General features: G+C 55.4%; 5 protein-coding genes across 5 annotated transcripts; 2 read left to right on the top strand and 3 right to left on the bottom strand.

Annotated features, from left to right (window-relative positions):
- Positions 1 to 1,622: 1,622 nt before the first annotated feature.
- Positions 1,623 to 3,411, bottom strand: GCG54_00002177 (Cytochrome P450 52A13; the record flags this gene model as incomplete). The annotated part of the gene is made up of 5 exons (XM_045402273.1): positions 1,623 to 1,765; positions 1,826 to 2,526; positions 2,574 to 2,642; positions 2,699 to 3,176; positions 3,246 to 3,411. 5 exons carry the CDS (start codon positions 3,409 to 3,411, stop codon positions 1,623 to 1,625), a joined length of 1,557 nt encoding a protein of 518 aa, XP_045258635.1.
- A 5,610-nt stretch (positions 3,412 to 9,021) lies between these two features.
- On the top strand, positions 9,022 to 10,131 carry GCG54_00002176 (Alcohol dehydrogenase 1; the record flags this gene model as incomplete). The annotated part of the gene is made up of 2 exons (XM_045402272.1): positions 9,022 to 9,079; positions 9,131 to 10,131. 2 exons carry the CDS (start codon positions 9,022 to 9,024, stop codon positions 10,129 to 10,131), a joined length of 1,059 nt encoding a protein of 352 aa, XP_045258634.1.
- Positions 10,132 to 10,950: 819 nt separating this feature from the next.
- On the bottom strand, positions 10,951 to 12,639 carry GCG54_00002175 (Actin-related protein 3; the record flags this gene model as incomplete). The annotated part of the gene is made up of 7 exons (XM_045402271.1): positions 10,951 to 11,016; positions 11,070 to 11,903; positions 11,969 to 12,055; positions 12,105 to 12,151; positions 12,210 to 12,437; positions 12,494 to 12,516; positions 12,605 to 12,639. 7 exons carry the CDS (start codon positions 12,637 to 12,639, stop codon positions 10,951 to 10,953), a joined length of 1,320 nt encoding a protein of 439 aa, XP_045258633.1.
- A 1,083-nt stretch (positions 12,640 to 13,722) lies between these two features.
- GCG54_00002174 (putative threonine aspartase) lies at positions 13,723 to 15,584 on the top strand (the record flags this gene model as incomplete). Its single annotated transcript, XM_045402270.1, has 3 exons — positions 13,723 to 13,979; positions 14,024 to 14,223; positions 14,281 to 15,584. 3 exons carry the CDS (start codon positions 13,723 to 13,725, stop codon positions 15,582 to 15,584), a joined length of 1,761 nt encoding a protein of 586 aa, XP_045258632.1.
- Positions 15,585 to 16,037: 453 nt separating this feature from the next.
- On the bottom strand, positions 16,038 to 17,126 carry GCG54_00002173 (RNA polymerase II transcription factor B subunit 4; the record flags this gene model as incomplete). Its single annotated transcript, XM_045402269.1, has 1 exon — positions 16,038 to 17,126. The coding sequence occupies one exon, from the start codon at positions 17,124 to 17,126 to the stop codon at positions 16,038 to 16,040; it is 1,089 nt and encodes a 362-aa protein (XP_045258631.1).
- Between the last annotated feature and the right edge of the window lie 1,884 nt (positions 17,127 to 19,010).

Genomic DNA, 19,010 nt, shown 5'->3' with positions numbered 1-19,010 from the left:
CCAAAACGGCGATGCAAGCCCACATTGAAGTCCACAAATCCACCACGCACAGCAGCCGGGAGGGGTGTCGAAGGCGGTCTGGCTGCGACAGTCCAATCACGTCGCTTCCCCTCATCAAACACGTCGAAGATGGGGGGGTCACTGTCAGAAAATCTCCAGCAGACCGACCGTTTTTCTGCAGTGACGCCGTACGCAGGCTGAAGAACTAACACCACCCGCGTTGATGCAACAACAGAACAAAGAACTGCCCAAGCTCGTCAGTTTCACATCGTCACTGAAGAAACCAGCCTCGGCCAGCTGAGGTCACCAATGCTGAAAACGACGGCAGTGATTTCCACCACATCCTAGTCCGTCAAGACCGTCATCTCCCCCCCAAGAGGCCCAAGCAACAGCAAGCATCAAGCATAACCTCACTTCGTCATACCCATCGCCAAAGTGGCTCCAGGTGGGAAAGAACCTTACAGCGCCATCACCGGATCTCTTTCCACCCCTGGCCCCCCAAAAAAGCAATATGCCAGACGTCAGTGAGCGGTCAACTAAACAGCTCTGCAGACAATGCACAGTCAGGGGTTCACGTTATTCTTTTCCGTGGGAAGAAATAAGCAGAGAAAAGGTGCCCTGAGCGCCGCGCTCGGAATCCGGACCCTGACGTGTTTGACAGCGGCGCTCTCTGGCCTTCAATGCAAAGGCTTGCAGAAACATACGGATACGTGCCGCCTTCACCTTTCTTGCTCTTCACCCACCACCACCACCACCACCACCACCAGTTTTGTTTGCCCGCTTCTTAGCGGCATCGCCGACCGTGCGCCCGCCTAGACCGGGGGTTGACGACTCGGTCGCGAAATGAGCTCCTGCATGGGGTCCCTGTTTGCGCTTTCTCTGCTTCTTTCTGTGTCCTCTCAGTCTTCTCCCCCGCCGTGACGGTTGATCTGCTGCGGGTTGGATCCAATCGTCTGTTCTCCGGGTCGGCTAACCGTGGTAAACAATGTCATCGCCTGCCCTAGCCTCCGGTGGGCTTGTAGCTCTCGATTTCCCGGCGGCGTGACTTGCGAATTCGTGTGTGGTATCATCGCTCGACACGTCTTAAATGAAGAGCTCAGCCCGTCGACGCGGTGCTTCACGCGTATTGTCAGCGACTTAAAGTTCTACTAAACCGCTAGCTATCTCTAGTCGTTCGGAGGTTTTCGTCAGCCACATTTACTAGTTGTCATTGGTAGGTACCCGAGCATATACGATGGATGGACATGAAGCCAGTCCGTTCCAACAACCAACGGCCGGCCTGCCCCTGAACAAGACAATAGGCCCACGAGGCTGCACATGATAGGCATCGCAGATCTACAGGGCGAACAACACGCAGATCGTCATATTCAATCTTGAAACCTTATATTCCATTTATCCAGGGAGAAAATACTGCTTGCCCATTGTTATCCAGATATCGATCAAACCATCGATCCCGTTTTCCTTGTGAGGGCTTGACGAACCGTCACCTCCTTATCAAAAGGCCTCCCCTTTCAACGCAGATTCCGAACAGATCCAGTGCCGGTAACATCGCGTCTGTAGATTTCTCCTTCGATAGCTGTCCCCGATTTCAGGGGTTTGTTGCTCTTCAGCACGCCTCCCGCTTACGCCATCTCACCATCAACCGCCTCACGGAGCGCAATCGGCACACCGTGTCCTGGCGCGCCCACAATCTCCGCCTTGAGCACCTGCTCGCTCCAGTTGCCCCTGTACTCGAGCCTGTCATACTTTTGCAAAAATAGCACCACTGCGGCACGGCAACGGTTAGCTTCTGCTGCGGTGGGGGTTTAGTTTGTAGCAAACTCACATGTGTAAGCCATCTCCGTCATGGCAAAGTTCTGTCCTACGCAGATTCTCGGCCCGCCGTTGAACGGCACGTACTGCCACGGCTTCGGCGTCCAGTTCTCCCACCTCTCGGGGCTGTAGATGGCCGGGTCCGCGAAAGTCTCCGACACCTCCGGGTACAGGTCCCGCCTCCTCTGCATAGCCAGCGTGCTGTAGACGACAGAATCGCCCTCCAACACGGCGATATCAGGACCGCCGTTTTGCCCGGGCAGGGTCGTCGTGGTCAATGCTGAGCGCACGTTGAACGGCACTGCCGGGTATAGACGCAGCGTCTCGTTGAGGCAGTTTGTCAGGTATTTCATGTTCTTCAGGTCTTCGTATGTGGGTTGTTTCTTCGGTCCAACTGCAGAGAGAACCTCGTTGCGAAGCTTGGCAAAGGTGGCAGGGTAGCGAGAGAGCTCGTAGACGGTCCAGGAGAGCGTCGCAGCGGTGGTGTCGCGTCCGGCGAGTAGGATGGCGATGAGCTGGTCTCGAATGATCTTGGGGTCGCGGGTGAAGCGGGCAATGTTGTGCAGGAAAGTGAAGTCCTTGTCCGACTTCGAAAGTTTCTCGAGCTCATCAGGGGGAAGAGCGAGTGCCTCCTCGATGAAGGGAACGACGAACTCCTCGATGACTCGGATACCGCGCTTGTACTTGCCGTGAGGAAGAATGGACTCGAAGGGGCTGGAGCTGTTAGTCAAGCCTGCTACAACAGGAAGTTTCTTGCTTACGCCATGATGGTATAGAACATCTGGTAGCTCTGCACTTCGTTGAAGGCGTGGGCGAAGTGATGCTTCGGGCTGTTTGGGTCGTGTCAGTCGCATTCTACAAGCCGCGGCTGGGCTCGGAAACTTACTTGCTCAAGCTGTTGACGCTGTGTCCCAGCAAGAAGTCGGTCGTAACGTCCAACGTCATGCGGTAGAACAAGTCCATGATATCAAAAGTCACACCGGAAGCAGGGAACCTGGCCATCATGGCCTTGGACCACTTGTCAAAGATGGCAAGGTCGCTGACTCTATCCTTGATGAACATGGGCCTGATCAACGACCGGTTATCCTGCCATGTCTTACCATCGGTCGTAAAAATGCTGTCGCCGAGGAACGGTGACCAGACCTGGTGGAACATTGGGCCCTTGCCAAAGTCGGCAAACTTCGACGTCAGGACCGTCTTAATGTGTTCCGGTTCCTTGGTAATCAGGAAACGCAGCTTCCCGGTGAAGCCAATCTCAATGGTGTTGGGAGACTCCTTGGTGGCGACATTGTAGAGCGAGTTGAACCCCTCGAGGAGCTGATGCCTGAGCTGATACTGTCCAATACGCAGAAAGACTGGGATGGCTTTTTGGTGTTAGTCGGTTGGTGATCGCCAGCAACAGGAGCGGGGAAGCTCTTGGAGATTGTGCCTACCGGTTACGGGGTTGGAGGCAATGACTGGTGCCCTGACGCCGCCGCTCCTCTTAATCAGGTACTCGATTCTGACTCTGTAAAAGACGAGGAGAAGGACGTATGCCCCAAACACGTAGCCCGCGACGTGAAGGGGATTGGCGGTCGTCAAGCTCTCGAGCAAACCCATCTTTGGCTTAGGGCAGGAAGAATCGAAGCTCCCTGTCTTGTCTCGTTCGTTTGACAGGTGCGGCTTCTCCAGGAAAGAAGGGAATTTGAACTGGGAAACCGAATAAGAAATGGAATGGCAGATTCAGAACAATGATATTTCGATGTCAGTCACCACACACTACTGCTGCAAAACGCTCGACCGGCAGCTTGGACAGGAGGCAGGAGTAACATCGTCTTAACTGAACCCGTTTCAACCATCACCGAGCGGCACATGTGAAGGCTGCCTGCTCAGACCGCGGCTAGGTTCGACCCTCCAAACTTGGGGTATGCCTCCCATTCGTTTCGTTTGGAGGCCGCTGGTCATCGCCAGAAGGGACGCATACGATTGGGCCGCTCGACCTTGGTGTATGCATCGCCATCGTAGCGTTCCCTACACGGGCCATCTTTGCCAGGGATATGCCATGTAGCTTTCGTCGTCTCAATGTGACGGATATTCTAGGCTCGCCCGTCAGTTCCGCGACACAAGAGAATTTGAAGCCTTTTGCTGAGCTGTACAGACCTACTCCTACAGTAGTAAGAAGGCGGGGGGCCGCCAAGTCCCCGCATGACGGAGATGGTGCGTGCCATTCGTGTTTAAAAGGCATCCGATGCGAGCTCAGATCACTTGTATTGTTTGCATTGTCGCCTGTGCGTGCGACCCGCTCCCTGAAAAGTATGCTGTTCGTCAAACAGGTAGAACAGTTGAAGTTTGCAAAAAACCGAGCTCAGATTGAAGTAGGATGATTATTGAACAATCCGAGAATGGAAAATGCAAAAAGACAGGACCGACCGTGGTTCGAACACGGGGCCTAGAGATAACTGCGTGGAACTGCAATCTCTCGCTCTACCACTGAGCTATCGATCCAGTTCTTATTGGCCGCTTCCCTTATATTGCAAAACAAGTACCCTGCAGAATAGGCTTGTCTTTCCCCACATGACGCTAGCAAGCTCCACAGCGCGGGAGATCGCAGCCAGGTTCATTTTCAGGAGCCAGTCGGCGATTGTCTTCGTGAGTGCCAAGTTTGCATCAGGGAGATGGCAAAGCTTTTGTTCCGCTTACGCAGTCGACCGCGCGGTTATGCGTAGATGGCGACTCAACCTTACTTCTCGTTTGACAATCCTTCACCTCCTCGGCTCAGCCATTCCGCTGGGCTCAGCCGCCACTGTCGAATGAAGTATATTTCAGCTCAGGCGGTCTTGTGTGAAGCTAGGACGTGTCACAGCTTGTTCCTGTTCGAGCATTGCTTCCATCCTTCAGCTTGACATCAACCCCTACATATGTCACAATCCTTCGCTAATAACTTTGTTACAACCGTCAACAAAGGCTAGCTCAGCTCAGGCTGAAAGACCGAGTGGTCTTGCCGAAACACATGATAGGATGACGGGCCTCAAGTCCAAGTGCAAGGTCACGCACAGCCCTTTAAGGGTTCATCCATTGGAAAATGGTGCCTGGAGTAATTGAGACGAAGCAATTCGCCATGCCGATAAGGGGATGACAGCGTCTCATCGTGTTTGCAAGTAGACGCGGACGGCAACATTTGGGTCTGATCAGCGCTGGCCCTTCCCCAGTCTTAGTAAGTGCAGGAGGGCGCGAAGAAAGGTAATATGAATCGTGATGCTCAATCAGTCCCCCCAGGGTATTGGTAAGCTTACCAGGAAGAGGAATTATCGCACACTCCGGAGATTGAACCGGAGGAATAATTGTGCTCAGAACGTCCGTGAAGTTGGCCAAGACAAGAGCCGAGAAAACCTGACGAGGCGGGGTTTAGTCCGACGTAGGTTGCAATGCATGGTCTTTTCGACTCTGTGTCACTTTTCGTTGGTTGGATAACGACGCAGATAGAAGGTCGTTGGTTCAGAGTTCTGGAGCCTCTCGCAGGAGACGCAGGCGATGCGGCTTGGGTTTTGGGCGGGCTGATGAAAGCAGCTTCGGCTGGATATTACCACCTCCGCATGTTCTGATGCACCCGCAATTTTGGTTCAAACGGGCCATGCCATTCTCCCAAGATTCCTCTCTGCCAGCTGCTTCTTGGAGGCGATGAGTCTTCCGTTGTTCCGGGATGTTCCTGGAGTCTAGTTGCCGACCCGGGCAACAGAGGTGGCCGAAACCCCCAGCGTGCCGGCAACAGCAGCAAGCAATCCTCCGCTCGTCCATGAAGCCGCCGCACTACCGGATCCGGGGATCAACCCGGGCGTCAGCAGAGACTGGGGTTTCGTGGCAGGCGTGCGCCACACAGTACACAGCGTCGAGTGTTGGGGTTTGAGGGAGTGCGGCCCAAGTTGAGTGCTGCAATGGACATTGACCGAGGGTTCCAAGGTGCAGGAGCTTTCCCCGCAAAGCTGGAGACGTCAGGGAGGATGGTTGGTTGGGGGTCGCACGCTGAGCAAGATGGGATCAAGTGTTTGCGTGTGAGAGTTGGCTATTCATAGGGTGTGATGCGGGGAAGCATAGATGGGGGAGCGTTTGAGAATCGCGGGGCCCCATCCGTAGCCGCCACGATTGTGGGTGACTGTGTCAGACACGGTGGTGGTTTTCTGCGTCAGGAGGCCGGTTGTGAAGCTCCCTTCGAGCGAAGGTGTGGAGGCCGGGCCTTCCTCATTATTGGGGAATGATGGCGGTCTTCTCGTGCGTAGCGTAGCGTCGTGGAGCTGCGGGCGAGGCGGCATAGGCAGGCAGCCGGCATGACGGCGTAGCCATCGCACTGTGCCGCGGGTGGTGCGTGGGATGGAGAATGTGGGGGAAGCTTTGCAAGATACTGGGGTAGCAACAATTAGCTCGCGGTTCGGGTGTCTATCATTTGGCAGATTGCCAGGTTGAGTCGTGTTTTGCGTCGTGTTGGGCTCGGTTTGCGAGGTGCATGATCCGCAGGCCCCTCTGGACGAACGGAGATGAAGGTCTTGAAGCTATTCGCAGCCACCCCCCTGCGACGTCGGACTAAGAATTCTGCGGTTGCTGTGCCTTAGTCAAGGTCCACAGGATGGAGGGGTCCGTATTGACGACGTAGTTGGGAAAAGCACACGCCTCAGTTGTATAGGGGTTGCGTTACTTTTGGCCGAGAAATGCCTGCCTGGGTTGTTTGCGGGCTTTTGTTCAGCGTGTCCAGACAGATACGAGGTATTATTAGAATGTATCCGTGAGATGCGCCGAACGGGGCAGATTCATCGAGATGCGGCCGGTATCCGCTGATACTGACTCACTGTCAATCCTCGAGCTGCTGGCTGCTGTGGTCGAGTGGACAGACGTTTGGTAAGTTGAAAAGTGACGGCAGAGCGAAACAACGGGAGGCATGAGTCGGGCCCCTGGGACGGCACGTACGGTAGGCGGCGTCAGCGACGGTTCGGTGGTGTGCGGCGTGGACGCGGGTGGTGCTATGGAATAGTGGCGTTATGTCGTCGTTAGCGGTTAGGCGTGTAGATGCCCAGAGATTGCGGCGACCGCCAACACCAATCGGCGCTGGAGACCCTGTAAAAGATCTCCACTAGAGCTCGATCAACGCCTGTAGCGGCCTAGGGCGGCGAAGGAATGGAACCTCAGGGCAGGGATTGCAGCGAGGAAAGGCGGCTTCCGATGTTGTCGACCCGGGAGAGTGCAAGGAGAGGGAAGCTTGGTTTCCAGCCCGGTTAGTAGAGGGTTCTTTTTTCCACGAGCAGCCATGGTGGTGATGATTGAGTACCTTACCTTAAGTGATGTGGTTTGGTTCAGGAGGACGGGCAGGTGCACCTCGGACGACAAGACAAGGAAAGAGGCCCAAGAACCTGGGCCTGGCACTTTCCATAATGGGGAATGGGCTTTGCGTGGTGCTGTTTCCTCTGCTGTGGCGCCGAGAGCGAATGGCATTGGGCGCATCTCATTCGTCCCATCTGGTGATTCTCCATCCCCAACCCAGCAGGTCTCATGCTTTTCTGGGTGTTCTTCGGCCCTACGGCGCAATTTTTTATTTTATGGGATTTCTGAGCAGCATCCTTGACCGCGTCTCACAACGACAGTCTCTCTCCGACGAAACGACGAGAAAGATGGGCACCGCTCGCTGTCTTGCTCGCCGCCACTTTCGGCCTCGTCTCTGTAGACTGTCGTCACTCCAGCGATATCAGATCAGATCAGATCAGGCCGACGATCCAGAGTAGGTACATGACAAGCCTCGGAGAAGGGTGTAAGTGACGGTGTGACGGCTACCCAGACTAGAGAACAAACAACTGCCAACAAAACCCAACCCGACCTGTCGGCGACAGCCGCCCACCTCGCTACGGCATCATTGTCCCCGAGAACAGGAACACCAGCATGCTCTGCGGCCAATGGGTCCACCTCCCACACTCATGGCCGCAGCTGGCCACTCTCCACCCACCATCGGCCAGTGTCTCCAGTGCTTCGACGTCAACCACGAGCTGTCAGGTGGAGTTTTCGGTTCCTTCGACCATCCCCCGTTGCATCCGTCCCAACGACCCAACTCAATAATGGAAGCTCGCAGACTCAAACTTCCTTCTCCCCACGTCGTCTATTCTGACGCATGTCGTCTGCCACCGACACCATGATCCCGGTCCAGGGTCCATGGGGGTGAAGAACCAAAGTCTGGAATCGCCTGTCCTCCGCCGTCTGGTCTCTGATCCTCCGGGAAACGTACCGTCGCCTCAGATGTACCTTCGCCATGGAAGCACTGTGTTGATTACAATCCCCCAAACCAATCACACACAGATGCCACCCTTCTTCAGTCTGCCGCTTGTCCTTAATGCGCGCGGGGTAACGTGTTTCCCGTTGTACCTAGCTTCCATCCTTCCAAGGCAAGGAAAGGGAGCGCAACCTAGAACGCTGAACCCCCCGTCCCGGTGGAGCGAGATCAACTGCAAGCGCAGGCCTACTGCAGGAAAGCCAGCAGTCGCAGTGCCTGCCTTCCTTGCCTACTCCAATTCCAACAATTCCCCAACCCTCAGCGGCTGCGATTGCGACTCTTGCTTCTCCAACAATGCCTCAACCTGATTGACGTGCGGTGATCCGGCCCACGTCCGCCCGGCCTTGGCTTGGCCCTTGGGGTGTGTCTCGAACTCTCCTGCCACTGTGAGGGGTAAAAGCTCCGTTGACTGCGGTTCCTGGCCTGTCGTCAACATCATACGTTTTTTGCTCTAGCCTTGTCCAGTGGATGCCCAGTCGGCCCTGATACGACATCCACATCCTCACCTCACTTCCAGCTGCTCGTCTGCCTACCTTACTAGACGACAGCTTTTTCTGCGGATACGCCGTGCGCTTGACAGACGTACCTGTGTACTCTTTGCCAATTCAGTCAACCCATCCATCCATCCTGACGACGCGAACCACCCGCCGCACCGAGCTCCCCCTACCTTACGGGATACCTCTTACCATGCTATTCCTACACCTCACTTACACGCCTAGTCCTCGTCGAGGTCGAGATGTTGCTCTCATCTCTATAAAAGGTCCTCCTCGCCAGTCCATTAATCCCGTCTGATCAAATCAAGCGATCCAAGCTCAACAGTCTTCCATCTCACATACTCAACATCCACTTCCGTCTTAGAACAGGAAGATCCCAGATTCGTCTCTTCTCCAGACCTTTCACAACTCGAACCCCCCAACACCATCATAATGGCCACTGAAGTCCCAACTGAGCAATGGGCTCAAGTCATTGAGAAGACCGGAGGACGTATGTAACATCTCAACTACCTAGCATTAACCCGTCTCTAACACATAGCAGCCGCCGTCTACAAGAAGATTCCCGTCCAGAAGCCTGGTCCCGATGAGGTTCTCATCAACGTCAAGTACTCTGGTGTCTGCCACACCGATCTGCACGCCATGATGGGCGACTGGCCCCTCGACACCAAGATGCCCCTGGTTGGTGGCCACGAGGGTGCTGGCGTTGTCGTCGCCCGCGGCGAGCTCGTCAAGGATGTCGAGATTGGTGACCACGCCGGTATCAAGTGGCTCAACGGCTCTTGCTTGTCCTGCACCTTCTGCCAGGCCGCCGATGAGCCTCTCTGCCAGCACGCCCTCCTCTCCGGCTACACTGTCGACGGCAGCTTCCAGCAATACGCCATCGCCAAGGCCGCCCACGTTGCCCGCATCCCCAAGGATGTCAGCCTCGAGGCCGTCGCCCCCGTTCTCTGCGCCGGTATCACCGTTTACAAGGGACTGAAGGAGTCCGGTGTCCGCGCCGGCCAGTGGGTTGCCATCGTCGGTGCCGGCGGTGGTCTCGGCTCCCTCGCCCTGCAGTACGCCAAGGCCATGGGCATCCACACCGTCGCCATTGACGGCGGCGCCGAGAAGGCTGAGATGTGCAAGAAGCTCGGCGCAACCGCCTTTGTCGACTTCACCACCTCAAGCAACCTCGTTGAGGATGTCAAGAAGGCCACTCCCGAGGGCCTCGGCCCCCACGCCGTCATCCTGCTCGCCGTCAGCGAGAAGCCCTTCCAGCAGGCTTCCGAGTACGTCCGCTCCCGCGGCACCGTTGTCTGCATCGGTCTGCCCGCCAACGCCTATCTCAAGGCCCCCGTCTTCGACACCGTCATCCGCATGATCAACATCAAGGGCTCTTACGTCGGCAACCGCAAGGACACCGCTGAGGCTCTTGACTTCTTCCAGCGCGGCCTCATCAACGCCCCCTACAAGGTCGTCGGTCTGAGCCAGCTGAATGACGTCTACGAAATGATGAAGAAGGGCGCCATCGCCGGCCGCTACGTCGTCGACAACAGCAAATAAGCGGCTAGCCCCACGGGACGCAAATAAGTGAACAAAAGATTTCGAGAGGAGTCAACTGAACTCAACAAAAAGGGGGTGTCTCAGCGGGCGGGCGGCGGCGGCGGTCGGTTGTGTTTCCTTGGTGGTCGGGGTGATGAGATTTGTTGGTTTGTTTTCATAAGGATACCTACTTGGGAGGGAGTTCAGCGTGTATGATATGCATCTCATTTATACCTTTACTGGAAATGAGTAATTGATGATCAATTTGGATTAAGCCATACTGAATACTGCGTGATGAGCGTTTGGGCATGTTCAAATGGTTCCAGGGCATATCGAGTCTGACTTGGAGCCGGAACACCTCAGTTAACTTCTACCTTGCAGTTCGGGGAGAGAATAGAGTTGCGGGGTGACTTTGCAAGGAGGTTGTATGTTTTCTTTCTGTGTCTGTTGTTATTGTACGTGAGGTCGTACTTAAGACCACTAGGGTCTAGATAAATCAGACCCCAGAGAGAGAGAGAGAGAGAGAGAGAGAGAGAGAGAGAGAGAGTAGTCGCGGCGGCACAGGCAAAAAGGACAAATCCTTGGGACAACTGAGGGAGGCTAGACAAGAATTCATATTGGCTGATCGCGGATCTCTGATAATGCGCATTTGAGCTGGCTACAAAGTCTACAGCTAAACCTAAAAAAATAATAAAGCAGACACATTGCTACACGCTCGCGCACAAAGGGTTGCATGACTGATGGTCATGATTTGAATTCTCGTTAAGTGGTAGGAGGAGTGCTAGGAGTAGCTTTTGTGTGGACATCTGAATCGCAGTCTCTATGTTATTCGCCCAACATTTATGAACCACCAGGGCCACCCAAGAGCGCAAATCGTCTAACAATGCTGGGACCATATTCTTGGTACTGTGAAGAAAGTCAGAACAAATTCTCGTAACGACCAACCAGGGTCTACTCACCTCAGCCTTGGTGTGGCAGTAAGAGCGGAACTCAGGAGTCTGGCCCAACAAGCTGCCACCGAACCAGGGACCGTGTCTCTGTCTCTTGTGGGTGATGACCTGCACCTCCAAACCACCAGACTTGGCACCGCCACTACGGACCTCGCTGGCTCGGATGCGCGCGTCAACCAGTTGCTTGATATCTCTTTGCAGGCGGCGGCCAAAATCCTTGTACAAGGTGGAACCACCAGAGAGGACGATGTTCTTGTACAGGCCACGGCGAACGTCAATGGGAGAGGACTGAATGACGTTGTCGACAACAGTGGGGAGGGGCGTCAGGAAGTCGGAGCTGTAGATCTCGGGGTTGAAAAAGATCTCGGGGGCAAGGAAACGCTCGTATCCGACGTCGACGGAGACCTGACGGCCACCAGGCTGGATTACAGGGTGCTTAATGAAGCGTGTGGGGTCGCGGTCGTAGCGGGAGAACTCCTTGACAATATCGGGACACACATAGCAGTGCTCCTCCTTGATCTCCTGGGCCGTCTTCAATGACGAATCCGGCTCGCCTCTGTCACGAAGCAGCGACTGGACGAAGTAGGTCAGGTCGCGACCGGCGATGGGAATCGACTTGATGGAGGATCCAATAACGTATCCCTCGGCGACAGGGATGACGTGGGTAACACCGTCACCAGAGTCGATAACCGTTCCGGTCAGAGAACGATCGTGGACCTTGGAGGACGTCCAAGAGGCGGCAAGGGCAAGCACGGCCTGGACGGCGATGTAGAGACCGGCGCAGTTGAAGGACTCAAAGAAGATCTCGGCCGTGTTCTCGCGGTTCTCGGGAGGGTTCAGGGGCTGTGTCAAGGTCAGCCAATCTGTGCAACTCGGGCAGGAGAGAATGTGTTTGAATCGTGCCGTACCGGTTCGGTGAGAAGGAAGAAATGGTCTTCAGGTTCTACGCGCAAGTACTTGAAGATAGAGTTGGACCAGAAGCGCTCCATGTGATCCTGAGTGCTGTTAGTATCCCATCCTCATGCGATTATGTAAAGTCCATACCCAGTTCTCTATTTGACCGTGCCGGATGGGGTAGTGAAGACCGTAGCCTAGATTATCGGTGAGCACGCTGCTGCACATTCCTTCGTCGTCGCCGTGTGCACTGACCTGGTCCTCCTGACGCAGCAATTGCCTCATCGCCGATGAAGAAGTCCAGATCCTCAGTTCCTCGCTTCGAGTTTAAGTGTCCGCCAGGGCCAGCACCACCGGTCAAGAAGGACGGCTTGTTGGCAACGGCTGGGCGGCCAGAACCAGTTCCTCCACTGCCGGCAGCGGGACCTTTCGTCGCAATGGCGGTCGGGAACACGAAGGACGGGGAGTCGTTTCCGGCGAAACCTGATCATAGTGTCAGAGTTATTAATCGTAAGGGGATCGATTCGCAATTGGCATACCGAGCTTCGAGAATCCCGTGCCGCTGTTGATGAGCTGTTAGCTGGTGATGACCTTACTGACGTCTGCCTCGGGGGATGCGGGGCGGGGCAGGGTGACATTGGTTGACTTACTTGTCCATGACAACGGCAGGCGTTTGGTTCGCCATATTGGATGTGATTGAGGTTTGCTCGAGTAAACTCTAGCCCAGATGCAGCACCAGGTTGTGGGAGGATGGACCGGGACGTCGTCGATGCACTCGTGATGCTGATTACGACGTATGGCCAAGGTGGTCGGAAATGTGTGCCTTGTCACCGATCAAGCTCCCAACATGCGGCTGTGCATCAGAGGTGGTGGATTCTCCAGCCATGGTGAGGTCGGTGCCCCACCACCCATCCCCACCAGGCACCCCAGGTCGAGCTGGCAGGACTGTGCCAAGTGGTGCTTTGACTGTACAACTTACTGTGATGACTTAGATAAGCACCCGCTTGCTCCTTCTCCAGGTAATGCTACCTTAGCCCTCCATGCCGTGGAAAGAACACCCCCATTTTCAAGTTGCGGTTGTGCAAAACGCGTTGGTATGCACGGGTAGCTATCGCGGGAGTTTGATGTCATACATGCGATCTGAGTCACGGAGGCTGTTGTGTCGTTATTCAGGCATTTTCAATCAGTTCTCGAGTGCTCAAATCAGGCAACTTCGCAGTTCCTCTTCCAACGGACCTGCCCGCATATAACCTATGTTAGCCAGGAGCTTGGAAGGCCCCGGCATCATCACTTACTCTTCCTTTTTTAGCTGAGCAGGCGAAACATTCTGAGCCGGTCTGCCACTTCCAAACATCAAGCTGTTTGGCCTACGGGAAACCCCCAGCCTTCTACGCACCTGCAGCCAAAGCTCTAGCATCGGGTTATCCTCCCGCCGATCTATCTTTGACGCTTCTCCCATCTTCACACATCTATAACATCTTCTCTCTCAGGAGACTGATGGTTGGTTCCGGGCTGCCTACCATCAGCATTTACATCCAGCCAGACCCTTCGTTTTTTGAGCCTCTACTTGGGCTTACTCTCGTTAGAAAGCTGGCTGCTTTCGATTTGCGTGCTTGCTCATTCATTTCCTTCGGTCCCTCAAACGACAGGCCATCTAGCTATTCCGATCGTTTTCAACGGTTCAGATAATATCGACCAAGACCCAGTATTCTCATCAGAATACCTGTATGCCGGCCAAGCTTCCGCAGCTGGGCTGAATTGCCGTGGAATGGAAGCCCCTGATGCTGTTGCCAGGCGAGCCACGCTAGACACTACCACAGGCAGGGCCACGGATCTTTTGAGCAACAATCAGCATTTCCTTCAGGCAGATCCTGAAGTGCCGACAATTGGCGGCACAGATGGCACAGTCGATCGAGTATTGAAGCGGATACATAAGCCAAGGTTCCCTGGAGCCATCTTTATCCATGCCGGAGCGGGTTTCCACAGTCATCAGAATGAGAGAGTTCACCTCGAGGCTTGCAGCAAGTAAGTCATTCCTCTCAGGTCTTTTTGCTTGACTAACCAAATAGTGCTGCCGCAATGGGAATGAAGTTCTTGAAGTCCGGTGCCTCGGCTACGGAAGCTGTTGAAATTGCCCTGCGCGTTCTCGAAGACAAAGAAATCACGAATGCTGGCTACGGCTCGAATCTCTCGATGGACGGTACTGTCGAATGTGATGCCACCGTCGTTGATTATCTCGGAAGAAGCGGTGCTTGTGGCGCCGTGCCTAGTAAGTACATATTGAACGTGTGCGGCCCCAAAGGTCAGGACTAATGATGCACCCAAGACATCCGAAATCCTATCTGCCTTGCCAAGTTGATTTTGGACAAAAGCAATCAGCCGCTTTCCCTGAGGCGAGTTCCGCCCAACATCCTCGTCGGTGAGGGTGCCAAGAATTTTGCTCAGGAGCACGGCATGCAGCCTGTCCACAACGACTACCTAGTCTCCAAAAACGCTAGAGACCGATTCCTTCGATGGCAAGAGGATCTCAAGCGAGCTGAGGAGAAATCGAAGCAAGGTATGCCTCGAGGGCTAGCCAACGACACACCTGATGTCGCCCATCAGTACGAAACCATTCCGGTGCCTGGCTCTCCGCGAGCAACCAAAGTATTGCAACGAGATCATGCCAGCGCTATCTTTACCGGCACATGGAACGAGGGCCAACCTGACTCCCCGCACCGAGGCTCTCCGGCGCTGGAGCAGGGTCCTAGCCAACCTCCAGACAATTCTGTGCTGACGAATCCCCGAAGTTTGCCGCAACGCCAAGGCATAGAAAGAGCACCTCTGAGCTACATCGGCGCTTCCTTGCCATCTTCCAATAAGTCTCGCACTCAGTTATTGCAAGAGAGAGGTCCTCCGTCGAGCGATGGAGACTACCTCAACCAGGGAGACCGTGATGGCACATACTCCCCTCTATGGTCTGACGGAGCCAAGCATGTCAGCACTGTTGCGCAGCTGCAGGCATGTCGTCCTCGTGGTGTTAAGAGACCGTTCTCTGCTGCCGAACTCGAGGAGGAGGATATCATCACTGACACTGTGGGTGCAATCGCGATCGACGAAAAGGGTCGAATTGCGGCAGGCTCATCGTCTGGTGGCATCGGAATGAAGCATCGGGGGCGCATAGGCCCTGCTGCTTTGGTGGGCATCGGAACGGCCGTCGTGCCCTGTGACCCTAATGACCCGGATGGAGTCAGCGTTGCAACCGTAACGAGTGGCACTGGTGAGCACATGGCAACGACAATGGCGTCTCAGCGATGTGCAGAGCGCATCTACGGCAACACCCGCAGGGGACCAAACGGAAGAGATGTGGAAGAATGGGACGAAGACGCGATCATGGAGTCCTTCATCACGAACGACTTCATGGGACACCCCGGCGTCAGAAACTGCAACTCCGTTGGGGCGATCGGCGTGATGACGGTGAAGAAAACGCGGACGGGCTACTATTTGTACTTCGCGCACAACACCGACTCCTTCGCGCTCGCCTCAATGGGCGGCTCAGACAAGGAACCTGTATGCGTCATGTCCCGCCTGGGGGAGTCAGCTCAGGTCACGAGAGGTGCTCGACGAATTCGGGTTGACCCAGGATCTTGAGGGCGCACTTTGTTTCACACCTTTTTGGATTGGCGTCCAGTGACACTGGCCGACATGATCGGGGAACGAGGAATTGCGGTTGTTTTGCGTCCAGGGCGCTGAGCAAGGCCGGCGAGAGCACCCCCAGACCGGATGAGATATGCCGGCTCTCGCAGTGATATATAGTAGTGATACCCCTCCACGCATTATGCTTAGCTCCTAGAGCGCTACTGGCATGAATTTCAGACAATCGCCTAGAGAATTTGCATTCAGTCACTTGCATATATACCAGAGTATGATGTGAGCCAATAAGGCCGGCTGATGATTGATGTATAAGGCTGATACCGAACCGCCGTCTTTCCAAACGCCAAATCTACCTGTCCTGGAGCTCAAGATCTGTGCCTGCTCAGCTTGATCCTGTCCTGAGCAACTTCTTGATTTTACATGGCCCAAGCGGGCATTCGTGATATATCATTACGCTGGCCGTGGCGTTCCCCCAGGGGTACCCGTCTCCTCCCTGATGTTGCCGTTTGCCAGTACCTTCTTCTTCTTTTTCTTCCTCCGCGGGACAACAGCGGGCTTAGCGCCGTAGCTCCCGAGAGAGAGCTTGGTGCCGCACGTCAGGCACTCGGAGTTTTCAGGCACGTCGCAGAAGATGCTGAGGCAGATACTGCATACGAAGCCGGTGTCTACCACGCGGCCATGGCAGAAGCATGCGGCGCGGAAGTCGACAGTGTGGTGCGTGGGCGGGATCAGGGAGGATCTAGCCTCGGCGTCGGCAGAGTACGCGAACATGAGGTAGCTCAGTAGACCCCTAGGACTGGCTGCCTGCATGAAAGTTCCGTCGGTGATGTAGCTCGCTTGCTGGAGGAATGTTGCGTCTCCAGAGAGGGCGAGGGTGTCGATGGGGATCTGGGAGTGTGCCGCCGCGAAGACGGCGTTCATCGTGGGTATGTACTGCACCGGCTCGGAATCGGAGACAGACAGGATGAAAATTCGTGCGTGGAGGCGTGTGAGGGCGGAGGAGGTCGCGCGGGTGGCTTCCGGTGTCTTGTTGGTCTCGTTGAGCGCCATGGAGGCCTTGTTGATGTATGACAGAGCCAGCGTGAGCGCGCCTGACAGCTGCGTTGTTGTGCAGGAGAGGTCGACTTCGGTGGTCTGATTGATGACTTCGCGTATCGCTCCGAGAACCGCCTTCTCGATCTGCGCAAACTGGGGGTACTTGTTGGCGTTGGACTTGTTCGGGGTCGGCGCAAAGGCGTCTGCCATGTCAACGTCCTCAGACGCGCCGTTCGTCGAGGCCGCCTTGGGCTCAGGCTTTGTGGGGTAGAGCCATACTGCGCGGTTGCTGTGGGATGCGATTATGGCGACCTGGTTGGCGTTGCTGAAGGCGAGGTGGGCGTTGACGAAGACGAGGATGCTGGCGATGGCTTTGGAGAGGGGGAGGACATCGTTGAGAGTGGCCCAGGCGCGGGGGTTCGTGTCGATGACGATGGAGAGGAGCGAGGGGGTCGTCTCGTGGGAGGAGACCTCGTAGTGGTCGGAGGCGTCGACGTTATTCATGTTGAGGAAGGGCTATGGCGATGGCCTCGTCGGCTGGCGGCCAGGTCGCGGATAGGTGTCACCGGCGGAGCAGCATGTGTGTGATGTGTGGTATTGGTAATGGTATTGGGGGATAGACCCCTTGGTCAATTGGACCCTTTCAATCCTACCCTGCGTCTTCGAGAGGGAAGATTGCACCGGGTCTCTTGGCGCGGTATCACCAAAAAGGGCAGGGCGAGGTGTAAGGGTTTGTGTGAGGTGAGGTGATGCAACTAAGCTTGCTTCACTTTCAGAAATAACTGACGACGGAGCTGCTTGCTGGTCTGTGCACGGCCGATGCCATGGAACAGGCAAGCGCAGTTATTGGATGGCACCCACGGGCAAGGGCTCCGGGGAACACGCTCCGAAGGTCCAGCAGGGCAGCGGGCTGAGGACGGAGGTGCACACTGCACTGCACTGCACGCCTAACTACCTACGAAGTACCTTCCTGGCAGCACGCGGGATGCGTCACAGGGGCCCGGGGATCTCACTGGACATCCATTCCATATCTGGTGAGATTTACTGCGCCTAGTAGGTAATGGGGAAGTGAGGTCATTGCAGCAAACATGGGGAAGATCTGGAGCGACCATGCACAATTACTGGGAACAGATGCTAGGTATGCTAGCGTTTGACCAATTCACTGCACCGGAGCATTCTGCCACCCTCCGTAGGTAGTGCCTGGTGAATAGAAATTGCGACTCGACTCGCCATCTCGCTGAAATACCTAACAGGCTATGTAATGCGTACAGGCAGGGTAGGAAGCGCTCGAGGCGCGGTTTGGCGTGGGGGCGCGTTAAGTGGTGTAGGGGCGTGACGGCGGGCTGAGGCAACTATGGTTGGTGTGCATGGTGCATTCAAGCATTCCGCCCCGCCCGTCTACACGCAGCTGCATCTTGTTGGCCGGACTCTATCAGGATGTACCTGCTTGACTAGTCAGCCGGCCAAGAGGGGCTGGAAGGGCTCAGCAGAGTGAGCCGAGCGGTGTTCATGCACTTGGGGTTGTCTCTCTGCAGAGGAAGGGATGCAGGTGTGAAGATACAAGTTGAGGTGGGATGACGGAGGGAGACTGCGGAAGCCGAGCGGTGTAACTGTTGAGTTTGGGTTCTGGAGCTGGTTGGGAAGAGTGAGAGTTTGGTTTGGACTGGTCCCCTGTGATGCAACCACAAAGCACGGCGCCGGTATGAGCTTGAGTGCTCAAGTGCGTGCTTGGGGTGCTTGAGGTGCTTGGTGTATGTGCTGGTGCCCTGCATGTTGCGTTGCGAATGGGGGCCAAGGAGGGGCACCCGTGGCACCTAAAAAAGGAAACGGCGACGAGGGACGAGGATGAGACCTGACGTTGAACAGCTTGACACCCGCCGCATCCTGCCAACGGTGTTCCATTCAACAGGTGAGGTCAGAGGGAGGTCGAGCTTCAGAGGCAAGTCTGGGTCTACCTTAGGTAGGTAGGTCTGGCTGGCACATTCTGTCATCTTGCGTGTACGTACCCAGCGTGTTCTGTGGCTAAACTCGCCCATCAACGTAACTGCCTCCATGCTAGCTGGTAGCACTGGCCAGTAGCAAGTCTCAGAGTTGTGAAACCCCTTGGGCTCACCTTCCTGCCTTTTTTCTTATCTCAGCAATTGACCGACCAAACCTCCTCCACGCATCTGTCATCGCCGCACCCTGTGACCATCAGACTGCGCAGCACAGTCCGCCGCCGCCCCTAGGCTTTCAAAGTAAAGGTAAAGGTACAAATATTGACTACCGCCCCATCCCGTCTTCTTCTAGACTTTTTCTTCCGTCCCAGGTCTGTCCTCACCTACCCACCACCAGACTTTGAATACCCTAAAATATACATATCTACCTTATACCCTACGCCAAGTACCT

Source organism: Colletotrichum gloeosporioides, assembly GCF_011800055.1.
Source record: "Colletotrichum gloeosporioides strain Lc1 chromosome Unknown consensus_84, whole genome shotgun sequence".
Lineage (NCBI taxonomy): Eukaryota > Fungi > Ascomycota > Sordariomycetes > Glomerellales > Glomerellaceae > Colletotrichum > Colletotrichum gloeosporioides.
The sequence above is the reverse complement of the archived record's forward strand: the minus strand, read 5'-3'. Positions and strand labels throughout refer to the sequence as shown.